The sequence below is a fragment of the Lithobates pipiens genome, unplaced genomic scaffold (genome assembly GCF_037356315.1).
Source record: "Lithobates pipiens isolate NorthernLeopardFrog02 unplaced genomic scaffold, aLitPip1_a1.2 Scaffold_16, whole genome shotgun sequence".
In the NCBI taxonomy this organism is placed as follows: domain Eukaryota; kingdom Metazoa; phylum Chordata; class Amphibia; order Anura; family Ranidae; genus Lithobates; species Lithobates pipiens.
In genome coordinates, this window is record NW_027507748.1 from 281929144 (window position 1) to 281949265 (window position 20122).

Genomic DNA, 20122 nt, shown 5'->3' on the forward strand with positions numbered 1-20122 from the left:
TGGGCATAGATGGATGCTTTCAGTGTTCGTTATAAAATAACAACTGACTTTGGTGGGGCTACAGTACCACCAGCTGAACTGTGTGAATGATGTCTGAAAGCAGTGTCTTTAGCACTCCGGTACACTGGACCCCACATACAGGGCTGGAACAGCTTGGTGCCGGCACCTGAATATGCGAGTGCAATTTTTTTTAGCTGGTTTTCAAATAAATCAATTTAGAATTACTACACCATGATGGCTATTTATTTTCCATGAGGATTAGCTAAACATCATATGCAATAGCATATTGCCTGAAGAGTATGCAGATTGACCCAGTGTATGGAGTGGTTATCTGAATAATGAACCAAAGATGATTATCCAGCTGTGTCTGCTGAGTGGCCAAACTATAAGGTGGTGGTGGAATCACACAAAGGTGAAGTTTAATTGCATGATTATTATAGGAATAGGAGTTGGTGATCACACACTGAGGCCATCCACTTGGGACTATATCTGCATGGAGATTATTTTGTTGGACTGATATTATTGGTTGTGCACTTTAATAATTTGCTTTGTCTTCTTTTTTTACTAGATTTTTTTTTGCACCAAAAAGGGGGGATTTTTATTTTAGATTTACTATTCACTATTTATTCACATTTTTGCTGGGATTTGTTACTTAGAAATATATAATTTATTTTGACACTGATTATGCTATATTAGGTACAATGGACATAGTATATAGTAAGGATTTATTTTATTTTATTTTAATCAGTGAATATTGACCGGTTGGATTAAGTTTGGGATTCACACTTATGGTTTGGTAATAACAATAGTGGTGAAATAAATATATATTTGCTTGTAAAGTTGGCACAGTCTTCACACATTGTGTATATATATTTATTTTCAGCACTGATTAGGTGAAATTAGGGGAAGTGAGGGTGTATAATTTTGGGACTATACCATACAGGAAAATGCGTCTCTTGGAGTAGGAGGATATCTATGTTAAGGGTTTTGTGGTAGTCCAGAATTTTTCTTCTTTTGATTGGTGAGTTTAAGCCTTGAACATTGTGAATATCTATTTTAAGGAGGGTCTGTGTGTTATCAGCCATGGGAGTCAATAAAGATGTATTTGCGAATTAAGTCCTCACTCACCCTTGGAAGTCTTCTGACCAAAAGTTTTACAATGACCTCATCCAATAGATAAGTTTGGATGGTGATATTCATTGTTAATCTGACAATGTGGATTTCTGTAACATAATGAGAGGTTAGACACATATCAATAGAGAGGGGAAGAGAACAGGAAGAGAAAAGAGGAGAAAGGAAAAGGGAAAGAGAAATGTCTCCTATCATACAGAACCAGGGTTCAGGAGGGGAGACACCCCCCGAAGCCTGGAAAAAAAAAACAATAGAAGTCTGACCTGTGGGATACAGACAACCTAGTCCGTAAAGACCGGCGGGTTTGTAAGGAATAGGTGAATGCGCATGTAGACCAACCCTGCACAGGGCGCCTGCAACAGAAAAAATGATTAACAAAAATAGCACGACAAGATTGGCTTATTCAATTATGCAATGTCACAATTCTCTGAGAATTAAGTTTTTCCATGAGGACTTAGACATCTATGACAGATGTATACTGTTAATGTCCATAAGCGCATAATTGGAATGTATAGACTAAAAGATAAGAAGTCTATGGATTGTGAACAACTATAGAACAGGCAAGGGGAATAGAAGAACAAATGGGGGTAGAAACCCCTAAGAAGCATCATAGATAGTTCTGTGAGCAAACCCTAAGCCCTTGTACATGCGGTCCGAGATTCCGGACGACCAAATCCATCGGAGTTATTCCGACGGATTCATTCCGGACGAGGTCTGGAAGTGATGTTGCATACACACGGTCGAACCAAGTTGTCGGAATTTCCGGTTGCCACAAACGCGGTGACGTAAGCCGTGTACGGCGGGCCTACAAAAGGGAAAAGTTCAGCACCACGTCTGGCACCCTTTAGGCTCCTTCTGCTGATCTCGTGTCTATCGCGTGTTAGTAGAAGTTTGGTGAGAGACGATTCGCGCTTTTCAGATTTGTGATTCAGATCGCTACTGCTCTTCGGTTTGTGCTTGTCTTTGTGTATCTGATAATCAGTGCGTGCAGTCAATAAGTATTTATTTCTCATTGTGGACTATATCTTGGTATAGTACACTTTGATTTGCATTTCTTATTGTCTGCTTGCTTCTGCTATTCAGGTCGTTCTTTCAGGCCTTGCTGTTTATCGGTGCTTTCTGTTGTCCCTTCTGACGAGCTGACCGCTTTGAAACCATGTTTCGTCTACGTACTCGTCGTAGAGTTTGTGCTGTGCAGGGACTTCATGTTGGGGTTGTTACTTTGACACAAGCCGGTCCACGAACAGGGAGGGGAGGCGTTTGTGGACCAAGAATTGGTTGCGCCAGCGTGACCAGTTCTCGCACATGCCTTTGCTCCGTGAGATCCGGGAGAATAATCCTGATGATTTCAGGAATTATCTCCGGATGACGGACCACGTTTTTCACCATCTGCTGGCTTTGCTGACACCTTATATCAGCAGGCAGGATACCTGCATGCGGCAAGCCATCACTCCGGAGCAGAGGCTCATCGCCATGTTGCGCTACTTGGCGACAGGGAGAAGCCTTCAGGACCTCAAGTTCTCTACAGGCATCTCCCCCCAGGCTCTGGGGATCATTATTCCAGAGACCTGTTCTGCCATCATTCAGGTCCTGCAGAAGGACTATATGAAGGTAAGTTTTATCCTTTAACATCACATTCTATGTATTTCAAGATTGCTAATGTCTTGCATTTCTTTCCTCATTCCCTAATTACTATCATTGCAATATGCTCTAATTCATATACTCTGCCCCTTTGTCCTCATGCATATTTGCCTCACTAACTTCCCCACCATGCTCTTCTTGGCCCATAAAACTATAGTCTAGTCACTTACCAATGTCTTTTGTCAGCTCCATAGCATTGCTTTCCCCTAAACACCCCCTAAAATCTCTACAAATGTTATGTGTTCATTCAATTCATGCAGAGTGATTTTTTTGAATTTTTTTGGTTGTGCCAAACTTATTAGGAACCCCCCTCCCCCAACTACTAGCTCAGCTGATAGCAATCCTCTATCTGATGACTTTACCAAACCCAATACACACTATACCTACCTTTTTGATGCTCACATTTATGGACGGATTCACCAAAGCATGTAGTGCAAGGGCCTGCCTCAATACTTTCAAATGCTATTTTAATTTTGTTTTTTCACCTATTAATTATCTTGATATAAAAAAGGGGATGGGTTGTGCTAAAACAAATAACAAAAATTAAACAATAATTAAAAATATATGAAAAGAAATGAATATGTGACTATACCAATGAAGTGTCACCAAAAATACATAAGTGAATATATATATCAATCCTATGCTGAAAAAAAGGGGGTGTAAAAAATATACAAAAATATTTCAGTGAGAATAGCAAGTACAAATCACCATTACTAATAAAAGCAACGTAGATAGTAATTGACTAATCATATAACCACAAAACAGCTAGCCAAACTGTGTGGATATCAAAAGAAATACACAATAGAATTCATTTAGCTTAATAAATCAAACCAGTGAAACATAATTATAAACAGTGAAAAAAACTTATTGACAAAAAAAGTCCATGTAAAGTCCTTGGTTGAAGGAAGGGGAAAGATTTCTTATAATAACTCCACAGTGGTAAGGTGATGACAAAAACATCCAAAATTTTGTGAATAGTGCACGCCTCCACCACAGATAACACTGCCGCTTACCAAAGGTATATGGTTCTTTGTTATAGAGAACCATACAGCGCAAGTGACTGATTCCCCCAGTCCAGGGTGTTCACAGGTGGATATAGGAACAAAATACTTCTCCCAGCCTCCAAACACTTCCTCTCGTCAGTCACAGTAAAGGAAATAAAACTCGCAATAGTGTAAAACCCAGATATTTTAATGAAGTTAAAAAAACAAATTGCACACTTACAAGATGTCAGTATACAGATCGCATAACAGATTCGAGCCGGCCAGTCTCGATATGCGGCGCCCAATACTTCCAGAACGAACACGTGAGCTGGTGACGTCAGGACGTCGCTCCTCCAAAATGTTAGACTAATTTAGACCAAAAATGCTGGTGTCTAATCTGCTTGCAATGTTGATAGTCAAATTAATAATTTTGGGTCTTGTTTCACTCCACAGTGTCCTTCAATGCCACAGGAATGGCAGACTGTGGCCTCCCACTTTGCCAGTCGTTGGGACTTTCCCAATTGTGGAGGAGCAATAGATGGGAAGCACGTCCGCATCGTCCCACCACCCAACTCGGGGTCGTACTATTTCAACTACAAAGGGTTTCATAGTAACGTGATGTTGGCGGTGGTGTCTGCGACACACCATGTAATAAAAATATGCTGACATACATTGATAAGCTTACCGGAAGCTGTGTTCTCCGACACTCACCTGTTGTGGTGACAACTTGCCCAACCTCAACAATCTCTCCTTCCTCCTCCTCCTCCTGCTCCTCTGTTTCTGGTTTTGGTATTTGGCGTTCTTTGGGAGGGGTGGGGTCCCTGGTGTCCTCATACTTGACGAGTCTTCTCTCCCCTATGAGAATGTAAAAAAAGAATAATTAGCACACAGAGGGCAGAAATAGGAATATGAAACATTGCTTGGAAGTGTTGTACAATTGTGTTTTTTGGCCGAGTTCCAAGGTGAGAACATTATTGTGAACACTTTGTGAAGCTGGAATACTTACCTGCAGAACGATGTTTCTTAGGAATGAATGAAACCATGAACTTGAAAGTGGCCATTTTAAAATGCACAACAGGAAATCAAAGCACATGGAGCAGTATGCAAGCAAGAATAATCATATGAACACACGACAACTACTTACTTTTTTTAAGAACACGCTTGATCCTTATGTACTGCTCGTGCACTCTCAGTTTCAGGTCTGACCAGCGTTTTCTCAGTTGATCCTTGGATTGGCATACCCCAAAATTCTTATGAAGACTCTTCACAACTTTATTCATGATCTTGGCCCTTCTGATATTTGGGTTTGGGTAAGGTCCATACTTCCCATCATAGTCGGTCCTGTTCAATATGTCCACCATCTCCAACATTTCTCCAAAAGACATATTTGAGGCCTTAAATCTTCTCTTCCTGGATCGGGACGTTTCAGGCTCCGGGCTTTCCTCACCCTCCTCCTCGTTAGTGGAACTGTGATTGCGCACCTGTGTTCTCTCCGCCATGTGCTCTCCCCACTGGGCCGAAAGCGAAGGGGCGGGGAATAGTCTAGAAAGAACGTCGGGGCGGGCGGAGTTTCACGCATGAGCACTGTATATAAAACGCAACAGGCGTGTGTCGTACGTACGATCAAGGAACAGAGTGAGGCGCGGACACGCCGATCGTGCAAACAAAGGTAAAAAATTTTACTTGCTGCATCACTAGACTAGACTGCTTCTATCTAGGCCGATGTTGGGACAAGATTAGGAGGGTTTTTCATGGCATTATTAGTATTTTAGGGTTTGTCTTGTGTTGTGTCTTGCAGACAAGATGGATCCATTCGTAAACCCCAATTCTATGGGGTTATTCCTCCAACTGTACAAGGAGATGCCCTGCCTGTGGCAGATCAACAACCAGTTTTATCATGACAGAAGAAAGAGGAAGGCAGCACTGGAGAAACTTCTTTCTTTGGTGCGGATCATGGTCCCCCACGGCAGACATGGAATATATGAATAGGAAAATTGGGGCCATGAAGATTACATATCTCAGGGAGAGAAAGAAGCACCTGGAGTCCTTGAGATCAGGAGATCCAGATGCCGTTTATTACCCCAGGATGGTTTACTTCCAGAGGCTGCATTTTCTGGTAGACCAGGGGGTACCCAGGCCACCACTCGACCGTCTTCCTTCAAGGCATCCTTCACCCCCAGCTGAGGCTTCCAACGTCCAACCTGGGCCTTCCAGGCAGCAACATGGGGTGGGGCCCAGCTTGAGACCGGTATTGCATTGTTGAACATATTTCTTGTGATACATTTAATGATGTTAACTAGATGTTCTTATTGATCAGTAAGTTGGCATTTAACAAAGTGGTTTACATCTCAATAGACAGTAGTGACCAAAAATGATTGGGACGGGAAAGAAAAATGCTGGGCTCAGAATGATAGTCTGTTATATTTGGTAACATTCAATTTGCAAAAGTCAGGAGCTGAAAATGGTGTGATTGATCAAAAAATTAAAACTATGTGCCATTTTCATACACAGGAAGACCTCAGTCGGGGGGGAGGCTGTGGCAAGTGGCAGCCAGGAGGTCGACCATCGCCCTCCTTCTCCTCCTGCCCCAACTACAGGAGCCCAGCCACAGCCTCGAATGATGCCTGGTGGGAAGTGCCTAAGGAAGACTAGAGAGTGATGGCCTGGGTTCAGTCTGGTCTGCCAGAAGATGCAGCCTCTTGAAGAACCACATCCTGGGGACATAAATGGCATCTGAATTTCCTGATCTCTAGGACTTCTGGACCAGACTTCTCTCCCTGAGATATGTACTCCTCAGGCCACCAATTTTTCTGATTCTAATTTGTTCATGTCTGCCCTGGGGGCCAAAGGCTGCACCAAAATAACAAGTTTCTCCAGCGCTGCCTTGCTCTTTTTATTTTATTGCGACCAAAATAAAGGTTTTTTTGTTTGAGGAAATACTTGCGTATATGTTTTCCTTCCAAAAGGCCAGTTTATTTGTGAGCAGGCAGGTACATTTCACAAAAAAAAAGTGAAATGAATAACAAGGGGTACCAACACTAAACAACCTCCTGTAGATTAAAAAAGAAAATCTAAAAAATATAATAATGTTGTTGTGGTAAGTTTACACACAAAACACACCCCAAAAAATGGAGAAATTAGCAAACTGTCAAAAAAGGAGACGTTTAGGAAAAAACTAAAAATAAATGCATCCAAAAAAAAAAAAAAATCTAAAATTGTGTAGATGTGACGAAATCCAAAATTGTACGCTCCGATCGGACACATTCCGATCATCTGTAGCCTACTCCGACGGACAAGGTGCCACGCATGCTCACATTCAAATTTCGACACGGAAGCGCTCGTAAAACGACTGCTCGTAATCGATATAGCACATTCGTCACGCTGCAATGTTAAAAATTCTTTCATGAAGCGCATTCTCTTGTTCTTTACAATGCTGCAAGAAGGAACTTCTTTTGATGTTCATAGTCACACACACTTCTCCTGTACGTATTTCCTGACTCTTTTTTAACCATTTCGGCAATACAATTTTGGATTTCGTCACATCTACACAATTTTAGATTTTTTTTTTTTGGATGCATTTATTTTTTGTTTTTTTGAACGTGTGTACAAGGGCTAAGTCAGATTAAGAGACAAGGAACAAGAGTGGTTTAAGAATCATTGATCAGGTGGGTCCATCGTCCTTGCTTTTCTTCACCCCTTCCCTTGTTCCAAAGGGGGCCTTGTGGGCTTGTTGGGTTGGACCTTTTGGTCGGGCTGGAACAGGCATTAGCGGTATCCATTTTTGCTTCTTGTGAGATGAATTTGAGTTGTAGCAGCAATTTCCCCCCTTCCTGGAAGCTGGAAAAGGAGTAGGATCTCCCCATAATGATCTAACATAATGAGAGGTTAGACACATATCAATAGAGAGAGGAAGAGAACAGGAAGAGAAAAGAGGAGAAAGGAAAAAGGAAAGAGAAATGTCTCCTATCATACAGAATCAGGGTTCAGGAGGGGAGACACCCCCTGAAGCCTGGAAAAAAAACAATAGAAGTCTGTGGGATAGAAGACCTGTGGGATACAGACAACCTAGTTCCTAGAGACCAGCGGATTTGTAAGGAATAGGTGGATACGCATGTAGACCACCCTCGCACAGGGTGCCCGCAACAGAAAAAATGATTAACAAACATAGCACGACAAGATTGATTTATGCAATTATACAATGTCACAATTCTCTGAGAATTAAGTTTTTCCACGAGGAACTAGACATCTATGACAGATGTATACTGTTAATGTCCATAAGCGTATAATTGGAACGTATAGACTAAAAGATAAGAAGTCTATGGGATTGTGAACAACTATAGAACAGGCAAGGGGAATAGAAGAACAAATGGGGGTAGAAACCCTTTAGCCCTTGTACACAAACGGTCGGACATTCTGACAATCAAATCCGTTGGATTTTGTCCGACGGATTTTGTTCGAAACTGTTGCATACACACGGTCGGACAAAGTTGTTGGAAAATCCGATTGTACATAAAGTGATGACGTTATTTCATTACGACGGGACTACGTTCAGGCTAGTAGCCAATAGCTTTGGTCTAGGAATTTGATCTGAGCATGCGTGGCAATTTGTCCATCGGAGTAGGCTACACATGATCGGAGTATGTCCGATCGGAGCATGTTGTCGGAAAATTTTATAGACAAGTTGGAAAACTTGGTCCGTCGGATATTCTGACGGAAACAGTCCGATGGAGACCACACACAGTCGGATTATCCGACACTACGGTCCGATCTGACACATTCCGTCGGAATCTCCGACCGTGTGTACAAGGGCTAAGAAGTGTCACAGATAGTTCTGTGAGCAAACTCTAAGTCAGATTAAGAGACAAGGAACAAGATTGGTGTAAGAATCATTGATCAGGTGGGTCCATCGTCCTAGCTTTTCTTCATCCCTTCCCTTGTTCCAAAGAGGGCCTTGTGGGCTTGTTGGGTTGGGTCTTTTGGTCAGCCAGAACAGGCAGTAGCAGCATCCATTTTTGCTTCTTGCGAGATGAATTTGAGTTGTAGCAGCAATCTCCTCCCCTTCCTGGAAGCTGAAAAAGGAGTAGGATCTCCCCTTGTCAGTAAACTTGACTGCGAATGGGAAGGCCCATCTGTATTTTATGTCTTTCTGTGTGAAGATCGGTAAAAGTGGCTTCAGTGCCCTCCTGTGTTGAATCATATCAGGGGATAGATCTGCGAAAAGCTGAATTGGGTGGCCATGGCAGATTATTTGAGTAGATCTGGACTGTTTCATGACCTCTTCTTTTACGGCATAAAAATGGCGCTTGGCGATAAGATCTCTGGGGTTTCCATCCTTTCTAGGAGGCCCCAGAGCTCTGTGGGCTCTATCCAGTTTTAGACGGTGCTGGGGGATATTAGGAATCATGGTTCTGATAATTTCCTGGACTGCTGATGGTATGTCCAAAACAGATTCAGGTAGCCCCCTGATCCTAATTTAATACTTGTTTTCCAGGTCGTAGATTCTGGAAATAGCGAAATCTAGTTGTTCCTGGACAGTGTATAAGTGTTTCACATTTTGGTTCGATGCAGCCACTGTTTCTTCCAATTTGTGTTCTATAGCGTCAAATCTTGTTCCTAGATTTTGAAAGTCGGCCTTCAGGTCTCCAGTAATTTTAGCCACTGTATGTGCTAGTCCTCTGTCAAGGAGTTCTGAAAACCTTTGAATAGGTCCGTCATTAGAAATGCCTGCTCTCTGGAGAGGGCCTCTGAGGGGACTGAGCTAGTCTGAGAGGGAAACTTAGCGCTGAGGGGACTATGGAATGGTCAGGTATTAAGTGGCTAGTGAGGGGCTCAGTGTATGCCAGTGGGGGTATGAGTACCTGAGGGAGGCCTGTCTGAAGCTCTGAGGTAAAGGTCAATGTCTCAGAGGAGAATACTTGCATTTGCTCTGTGAGGCAGAGTGCGCTGGGTTCTGTATTCTGAATAGGGGCGGCCATCTTTGAGTCCTTCCTAAATTAAGTTTGGCTATTGAGGGGTACTACCGAGTTAATAGGGAATCTGCCTGTAAAATTTAATGTCTGTGCGTTTGCCGGTCTGTCTGCCATGGCGCCGCTATGCCCGGCTGGAGCAGAGCTCTTGGCTCAGACGGCCATCCTCGGAGCTCTGCGCATGCGCACTCAGAAGTAAGGTTTTAAGCTGCAATTATTTATTTCTGAAAAAATACTGTCATTATATCTCCAATTTGTCCTTTAGGAATATAGTATGTTCCCTACTACTTAATGCATTAACCAAACACATGATAAAATTGTTCCTAGATTTTGTTACCTAGTAACTCATCCAAAGTAAGCAAATGCTGTACCTTGCTTGTCATTTACAGGACAATACTATAGATTTTCTGGAATATGTGGCAGCTCTAAATCTAGTTTTACGAGGAAAACTTGAACATAAATTGAAGTGGACTTTCAAGGTTTATGACAGAGATGGAAATGGCTGCATAGACAAAACAGAGCTTCTAGAGATAGTTGAGGTAAGTTGTACACATATGCTGTATAACTGAATTTACATGTGTGTGTGTACACTGTATGTATTGTATATTGTGTGTTTATCAGTCATTTAAATATAAAAATGTTGTAGTATAAAATAAAATAATTACACAAAGATTTATTATATTTGATGATAGAAGAAATTTGGATTTCAGTACAAGATGAAACATTTAAATGAATAGGAAATTCAGTCACATTTAAAATCATTACTGACTCTACCTCATCTTCAGTCTTCATCAGTCTGTACTTCCTGATGCGAGGTCCTCACAACTGAAATTAGTGAGGGAAAAGATCAGAAGAAGAAGGACTGCAGATTAAGATAAGACATCAGCACTCTGCTCTGTGCTTGCTAGATCCAGGGGAAAGATCTCACATAATCTTAAGTGAATGTTGTATGGGGGATTTGCATTGACTTTAAATCATCAGCATGTGAACCATAAAATACATGTACATACAACTGAAGAAACTTTCATAAAATGCATATACAGTATCTCACAAAAGTGAGTACACCCCTCACATTTTTGTAAATATTTTATTGAAATGACAGTGAAATTGCACTTTGCTGCAATGTAAAGTAGTGAGTGTGCAGCTTGTATAATAGTGTCAATTTGCTTTCCCCTCAAAATACCACAACACACAGCTATTAATGTCTAAACTGCTGGCAACAAAAGTGAGTACACCCCTAAATGAATATGTCCAAATTGGGGCCAATTAGCTATTTTCCCTCCCAATGTCATGTGACGCATTACTGTTACAAGGTCTCAGGTGTGAATGGAGAGCAGGTGTGTTAAATTTGGTGTTATCGCTCTCACTCTGGTCACTGGAAGTTCAACATGGCAACTCATGGCAATGAACTCTTTGAGGATCTGAAAAAAAAAATGTTGCTCTACATAAAGATAGCCTAGGCCAGTGATGGCGAACCTTGGCACCCCAGATGTTTTGGAACTACATTTCCCATGATGCTCAACTATCTGCAGAGTGCACGAGCATCATGGGAAATGTAGTTCCAAAACATCTGGGGTGCCAAGGTTCGCCATTACTGGCCTAGGCTATAAGATTGCAAGACCCTGAAACAGAACTGAAGCACGGTGGCCAATACCATACAGCAATTTAACAGGATAAGTTCCACTTAGAAGTTGAGTACACGTGGTCAGCATCATATCCAGAGGTTGTCTTTGGGAAATAGACATATGGAGTGCTGCCAGCATTGCAGCCGAGGTGGAATGGGTGGGGGGGGGGTCAGCCAGTCAGTGCTCAGACCATATGCTGCACACTGTATCAAATTGGTCTGCATGACTGTCATCCCAGAAGGAAGCCTCTTCTAAAGATGATGCACAAGAAAGCCTGCAAACAGTTTGCTGAAGAAAAGCAGACTAAGGACATGGATTACGGGAACCATGTCATGTGGTCTGAAGAGACCAAGATAAACGTATTTGGTTCAGATGGTTTCAAGCGTGTGTGGAGGCAACCAGGTGAGGAGTACAAAGACAAGTGTGTCTTGCCTACAGCCAAGCATGGTGGTGGGTGTGTCATGGTCTAGGGCTGCATGAGTGCTGCTTGCACTAGGGAGCTACAATTCACTGAGGGAACCATGAATGCCACATGTACTATGACATACTGAAGCAGAGCATGATCCCCTCCCTTCAGAGATGGGCAGCAGGGCAGCATTCCAACATTATAATGACCCCAAACACAACTCCAAGACGACCACTGCCTTGCTAAAGAAGCTGAGGGTAAAGGTGATGGACTGCCCAAGCATGTCTTCAGACCTAAACCACCATATTGAGCATCTGTGGGGAATCCTCAAACGGAAGGTGGAAGGGCGCATGGTCTCTAACATCCACCAGCGCTGTGATATCGTCATGGAGGAGTGGAAGAGGACTCCAGTGGCAACCTGTGAAGCTCTGGTGAACTCCATGCCCAAGAAGGTTAAGGCAGTGCTGGAAATGGTGGCCACACAAAATATTGATACTTTGGGCCAAATTTGGACATTTTCACTTAGGGGTGTACTCACTTTTGTTGCCAGTGGTTTAGACATAATGGCTGTGTGTTGAGTTATTTTGGAGGGACAGCAAATTTATACAAGTTGTATACTCACTACTTTACATTGTAGCAAGGTGTAATTTCTTCAGTGTTATCGCATGAAAAGATATAATAAAATATTTAGAAAAATTAGTGTACTCACTTTTGTGAGATACTGTATATACTTTATAATGTAAGCTTCAGAAGCAGGGCCCTCCTGTCCCTTCTGTTTTGAACTGTATTGTAATTGTGCTTCCCCCCCCCCCCCCCACATTCTAAAGCGCATCACTGTTGGCGCTATATAAATCGTGTATAATAATAATATATCTATATAGATATACAGTATTGCACAAAAGTGAGTACACCCCACACATTTTTGTAAATATTTTTTTATACCTTTTCATGTGACAATACTGAATAAATTACACTTTGCTACAATGTAAAGTAGTGAGTGCACTGCTTGTATAACAGTGTAAATTTCCCCCTCACACAGCCATTAATATAAATAAGCATTTACAGTGTAAACTAAAGTAAATAGTAGCGATAAACAGAATAAATAAATAAACCCAGTGATAAGTAATAGAGATCAACTGCATTTGATGGCATAGTGGCTGCAATTGATGGGCACAATGGCTGCAATTGATGGGCACACTGGCTGCATTTGATGGCACAGTGGCTGTGTTTGATGGCACAGTGGCTGCAATTGATGTTTTTTTGTGCCCCCCCCCCCCCCCCCAAAATTATTATTTTTTGAGCACCAGCTGCCACTGGGTTACTGGGTTTAAACATTAATGGCTGTGTACAACAAAACTGGTGGAGGACAGCTCTTTGTCATCCCCTGCTGCCCCACCAAGATAGGGTAAGTGCTGGGCACTTGGTGAGTGGGCGTGGGATCACAGTAGCAACTTTTGATGGGCTTAGTGGCTGCATTTGATGGGCACAGTGGCAGAAATTGATGGACACAGTGGTTGCGTTTGATGGGCACAGTGGTTGCGTTTGATGGCATAGTGCCTGCAATTGATGGGCACAGTGGCTGCAATTGATGGGCACAGTGGCTGCGTTTGATGGCACAGTGGCTGGAATTGGTCTTTTTTTTTTTTCAAAAAATTTTCAGTTTGTTTGTGGCCCCCCAAAAAATTTTGAGCAGCAGCTGCCACTGGGTTTAGACATTAATGGCTGTGTACAATACAACTGGTCCAAAAAGATCCATACACCCATTCTTCAAGTGCCACCACTGCGCCAAAAGTAACCTAAATGTGCAACAGCTGCTACTTTAAATTAAATACATTTAAATAAGCATTTACAGTGTAAAGTAAAGTAAATAGTAGTGCTAAACAGTATCAATAAATAGTGAGGTAAAAAAGGGAAATAGACTTGGCGCTATACCTTTGGTTTGTAAAAAGTGAAAACTATAATTTGTATAAATTTTCCAGCTTGCTGGTAAGTGATGAAAACCTATCTATTTATGACGGCCAATAATCTCTAGTGGTTTTTTATATAAAAAAGAAAAGAAAAGAAAACATATGCACCTATGTAAATGCCGTAAAGTGCTAATCAAACAAACCATAAATGAGCATACAATTGCTATGATTAGTGATTAGTTGGTTTGACTAATCATAGCAATTGTATGTTCATTTATGGTTTCTTTGATTAGCACTTTACAGCATTTACATAGGTGCATATGTTTTCTTTTCTTTTCTTTTTTATATAAAAAACCACTAGAGATTATTGGTCATCATAAATAGATAGGTTTTCATCACTTACCAGCAAGCTGGAAAATTTATACAAATTATAGTTTTCACTTTTTACAAACCAAAGGTATAGCGCCAAGTCTATTTCCCTTTTTTACCTCACTAGTTGTTTCACCCTCATTGGGTGGAAATTTAATAGAGGCCGCTCATACCACAAATATATTAAACTGCTCCATAGCGCAACCTTACCTTCACTCTTGCTTTTTAGTATCAATAAATAAACCCAGTGACAGGTGATAGTGATCAACACTAATACATAAACAACTAATTATAAAGTTTGTGCAAAAATAGTCCATAAATGAGACTGGATTGTCTCAAGCAAGAAATGCTGAATATATCCTGATGTAGGTTCTTCAAAACTTTCACCACACCACATGCACTCAGTGTTTCCACTCCCCTTTGGTTAAAAACTCACAGAATGACGATGCACTTTCATGCTCGGCAAAACAGCATCAACCCTTATGCCGTGTACACACGACCGGACTTTTCGACAGCAAAGGTCCGACGGAACGATTTGATCGTGTGTGGGCTTCATTGGACCTTTGCTGTCTAAAAATGAGACGGACTTTAAATTTAGAACACGTTTCAAATCTTTCCAAGGGACTCGAGTCCGGTTGAAAAATCTGTTCGTCTGTATGCTAGTACGACGGACGAAAACCGAAGCTAGGGCAGCTATTGGCTACTGGCTATGAACTTCCTTATTCTAGTCCGGTTGTACGTCATCACGTTCAAATCCGTTGGACTTTGGAGTGATTGCGTGTGGCCAAGTCTGTTCGTTCGGAAAGTCTGTCAGAACTCCGCTGAAAAGTCCTTCGGGAAGACCATCGGACCTAGTCTGGAAAGTCTGGTCATGTGTACATGGCATTACAGGGTTAGATATCCACCAATATCCAGACGTGACACACGATATCATGGACTCTCCATATATAATTAAATAAAGTGCTCCAATAGTGCAGTATCGTTGTAAAATTTTTATTTTATTAAAACAGCTTCAAACATTGCACCAGTGGCAGCTGGTGCTCAAAATTTTTTGGGGGGGCGCAAACAAACCGAAAAATTCTGAACAAAAAAAACATCAATTGCAGCCTCACTGTACCACCTAACGCAGCCACTGTGCCATCAAATGCAGCCACTGTGCCCATCAATTGCCGCCACTGTGCTATTAATTTCCGCCACTGTGCCATCAATCACCGCCACTGTGCCATCAATCACCGCCACTGTGCCATCAAACGCAGCTACTGTGCCATCAAATGCAGCCACTGTGCCCATCAATTGCCGCCACTGGGCCATCAATTGCCGCCACTGCACCATCAATTGCCGCCACTGTGACCATCAAGTGCAGCCACTGTGCCCATCAAGCGCAGCCACTGTGCCATCAATTGCCGCCTCTGTACCATCAAACGCAGCCACTGTGACCATCAATTGCTGCTACTGTGCCCATCAAACGCAGCCACTGTGCCATATCAAATGTTCACACTGTGCAGTGTAAGTGAAGCATAAGAGGGAGATATGCACATGAATTATAATATTATTCACTCTGCCCCAACCCCCCACTTACAAATATGATACAACAGCCTGGCACTGGTAGCCATCCTACTTACTTTACATAAGCAGCTCTGCTCAGGCAGTGCGTCTCACAGAGCTGCCAACGTCACTTCCGTTTTCCATCTGGTCTCTGGAATGGGGAAGCTGGAAGTAACTTGAACAACAAACCATCTGCCCGTCGTAATACTATGGGCGGATGCTGCTCGGCATGATGGATTTCGCTGCAAGGTGGGTTAAAAGCCTGCAAATGAAGCACCTTGCCTGCAATCTCGTGACTGCATAGATGTGGCACTTCCCATAGTGCACTGTGTCCGGCGCCCAAACACACATGCACATAGACCTTTTTTTCTATTTCCAAATTGAGTTATTTTGAGGTAGGTTGCTATGTAGTAATGTAAAGGTTAAAGGGTTTTTATTTATATGAAAACATGTTTTATATAGATGTTTTTTAAGTTTATGATACATATATTTACATTTATTGTTTAGCAGTTGTGGCAGCAGGCAGGTGAAGTCACCTGGTTGTATCCAGGATGGTAAATATGTGTGTCCTAGATTCAGGCTTTATGCAGACTTTTACAATTAGAGGGGAAGAGTTAATGAGCCCAGCTGAAGCAAGTGGGCTCATTAAGGCCTCTACAAAAAACCCCAGCATGCATAGGGAGATTCTCCATCCTGGAACCAGTTTTGTGTTGTATAGACTGGGGAGTGTGTCACCTGTACTGTGCGGTGAGTTAACGCCTGTGTGGCAAAACCTTTACAACAAAGGCAGGGACTGGTACAGCACAAGGCTGTACCCAGTTGTTAGACAGGGAGTCTATGTGTGTAGTTAGAGGTCAAGCTGACCAGGATTTATTTTCTTGTTTTATTTTGTTTGGCTGTTATATGTATCACTGCATGGAGCATAAATAAACCGGACCTTTTGTTTTTTGAACCTACACCGCTGTCTGCTGTGCCTGACTTTGTGTTGTGAACCCATCCAGGGGGTCACACACACCCGCTGCCGAGCTAACCCCTCACAGTTGGTGGAGAATTTTGGCTCTTTTTTTTTTTTTTTTTGTTAAGGCCAGCATGGAGGAGATACTGAGACAGCTGGCTCTAGCAAATGCAAACCAGCAACAAGCAAATGCAAATCAGCAGCAAACAAATGCAGGTTTACAAAAGAGCCTTGCAGCTCAACAACAGAGCCTTGCAGCCCAGCAGCAGACAAATGCAACTTTGCAGCAGAGTTTGGAAAATCAGCAGAAGGCTCACCAGCAGAGTTTGGAAGCTCAGCAACAAGCCCAGCAGCGATCTGAAGCCCGCTTCATAGACCTGTTGCAGAAGCAAGAGCAGAATTTTCAACAGAAAATAGAGACATTAATACAGCAACGTCCGCAGACCAATGAAGCAAGTGGTTACAATAATACCGCATCCTTTGGTGTGAGCCGTTTACTGACAAAAATGACTGGAGAGGATGATCCGGAGGTGTTTTTGACCACATTTGAAAGGACTGCTGAAAGGGAAAAGTGGCCTAAGGAGCAATGGGCTGGACTGGTGGCCCCTCTGTTAACTGGGGAATCGCAGAAAGCTTATTATGACCTAGAGCCTGACCAAGCAAAAGACTATGTGGTGCTAAAAGCAGAAATATTGGCACGGCTGGGTGTCACCCTGGCCGTCCGGGCTCAGCGTGTGCATAACTGGACTTTTCAGGTTAGAAAACCTCCCAGGTCTCAAATGTATGATCTCATTCACCTGAGCAGGAAGTGGCTGCAGCCAGAGACTTTGACTGCACCAAACATTGTGGAACGTGTGGTTATGGATCGTTTCCTGAGAGCTCTTCCTACTGCCATCCAAAAATGGGTAAGCCATGGAGACCCAGAAAATGCAGATAAACTTGTGGATCTGGTTGAGAGGTACTTGGCTACAGAGAACTTGACCACCTCTTCCAGGGACTCACGGACTTTCCCCCCTAAGACCAGATCATCCCCAGTGGCGGGTAAGATGACTCCAAGGGGTGAGGGTGGAGAGAGTGAGAGGGTGGGAGTTCTACCTAAGGTCTGGCGGGAGCAGCCCAGGAAGCCCATGCTGCAAGAGGCAGCGAAAAAGATTATTTGCTACCGCTGCCGGCAAGAGGGACATATTGCAGCCAATTGCCCAGTTGTGGATGAGCCTATGCAATGTGACTTTATAAGGGAGAGACGTCAGTCGCTGTTTGCGACAGTTGCATGCACTGCCATTCGGGGACCTGAGAAACATTTATGTAAAATGTGTATTAATGGTAGACATGTTGATGTGTTGCTAGATTCAGGTAGCCTGGTAACATTGATAAAAGCTGAATTAGTTACTACAGAGGTCTCTGGCAAGAACAGGGTGGCTGTTATTTGTGTACATGGGGACACCCGAGAGTATCCTGTAACTTCAGTGTTTTTTGAGACCCCCAAAGGTAACCTCTCTCATCAGGTGGGGTTAGTGGCTTACTTACCACATGATGCTATTGTGGGAAGGGATTTTCCAAAATTCTGGGAACTCTGGGATTGTCCTGAGGCCCCCATTGGTGCCCCTATAAACCAGGAAGATGACCAGAATTCCTCTGGGAGTGGTGAGGACTCTCCTGAATTTCCCTTGTCGGTATTGGTGGGGGAAACTCGAGAAACTGGGGAGGAGCCAACATCCTCAGATGAAAACATGCCGTCTGTGGAGTTTTCGGATCTTGAGGTTCACAGGGAAAATTTGGCCACAGAACAGTTAAAAGACCCCACCCTAATAAAGGCACGGGAAAATGTGGTGAAAATAGATGGCTAGTTAGTGAACCCAGATAAGACTTGCCCTTATCCTTACTTCACTATGGAAAGGGACCTGCTATATCGAGTGGCTCAAAGGGCAGAAGAAACCATTGAGCAACTTGTAGTGCCCAAACCTTACAGGAAGTTGGTGTTAGAATTGGCTCATGGACACATTCTGGGAGGTCATCTGGGGACAGAGAAAACCAGAGAGAGGGTACTGCAGAGATTCTATTGGCCTGGGGTCATGAAGGAAATAGAAAAGTATTGTTCCTCCTGCCCTGTGTGTCAGAAGTCGGCACCTATGCCACATTTCCGTAACCCACTGGTACCTCTTCCTATCATTGAGGTCCCCTTTGAGAGGATCGCAATGGATTTGGTAGGTCCGATAATGAAGTCTGCTAGGGGGCATCAGTACATTTTGGTTATTTTGGACTATGCCACCCGTTATCGGGAAGCAATTCCTCTCCGAAATACCTCGGCCAAAACCATAGCCAAAGAGCTATCTCTTGTTTTTAGCCGCGTGGGTATTTGTAAGGAACTGCTTACGGACCAAGGTACACCCTTTATGTCCCGGGTTATGAAAGAATTATGCAAGTTGTACAAAGTGAAGCAATTGCGTACATCTGTGTATCACCCCCAAACAGATGGGTTGGTTGAAAGATTCAACAAAACCCTAAAACAAATGTTAAAGAAGGTGGTGGATAGAGATGGAAAGAATTGGGATTGTCTAATACCCTATCTGATGTTTGCCATTAGGGAGGTACCCCAATCCTCTACGGGTTTCTCACCTTTCGAGTTGCTCTATGGGAGACACCCAAGAGGGCTGCTGGATATCGCCAAGGAAACTTGGGAAAATGAGAGTTCTCCTCACAGGAGTGTGATTGAGCATGTCGCCCTGATGCAAGATAGAATTGCACAGGTAATGCCAATTGTAAAGGAACATTTAACCCAAGCGCAGTTAGCACAGCAGAGAGTGTACAACCGTGGGGCCAAGACCCGTACTTTTTCCCCGGGGGATAGGGTCTTGGTGCTAGTCCCTACGGTTGAAAGCAAATTTCTGGCCAAATGGCAAGGTCCATATGAAGTAATTGAAAAAATTAGTGAGGTGAACTACAGGGTTAGACAGCCAGGAAGGCGAAAGCCGGAGCAGATCTATCACGTCAATCTGCTGAAAGCCTGGAGGGATAGGGAATCCCTAGTCGCAGAGACTTTGTCACAAGTACAGCCTGATTGCTTAGTTCCTGAGGTTGGAATAGCAGACACCTTATCGAAACCCCAACAACAGGAGGTTAAAGAGTTTGTACTTCGTAACAAAGAGATTTTCTCTGAACTTCCGGGACAAACATCTGGCGTAGAGCATGACATTATCACCCCGCCAGGAGAAAGGGTAAAACTAAAACCTTATAGAATACCAGAGGCCCGACGGGAGGCAATACGTGGGGAGGTTCAAAGGATGCTGGAATTGGGTGTGATAGAGGAGTCCCAGAGTGACTGGTCCAGTCCTATCGTACTAGTGCCCAAACCTGATGGGAGCTGGCGGTTTTGTAACGATTTTAGACAATTAAATAAAGTTACAAAATTTGACACCTACCCCATGCCACGTATAGATGAGTTGATTGACCGGCTGGGAACAGCCCGATATATGACAACTCTTGATCTCACCAAAGGGTATTGGCAAATTCCCCTGGCCGAGTCGGCCAAGGAGAAAACTGCGTTTGTAACCCCAGATGGGGCATTCCAATATAAGAGAATGCCGTTTGGGTTAC

The 20122-nt window shown here is 43.1% G+C and overlaps 1 protein-coding gene across 1 annotated transcript in view; it reads left to right on the forward strand.

Annotated features, from left to right (window-relative positions):
- The window catches only part of GUCA1B (guanylate cyclase activator 1B), a 109057-nt gene that overhangs the window by 62974 nt on the left and 25961 nt on the right, over positions 1-20122 (forward strand). Inside the window, exon 2 of the mRNA XM_077481523.1 lies at positions 10111-10260. Within this exon, the coding sequence (XP_077337649.1) occupies positions 10111-10260 (150 nt within the window). The remainder of the gene's footprint in view (positions 1-10110; positions 10261-20122) is intronic.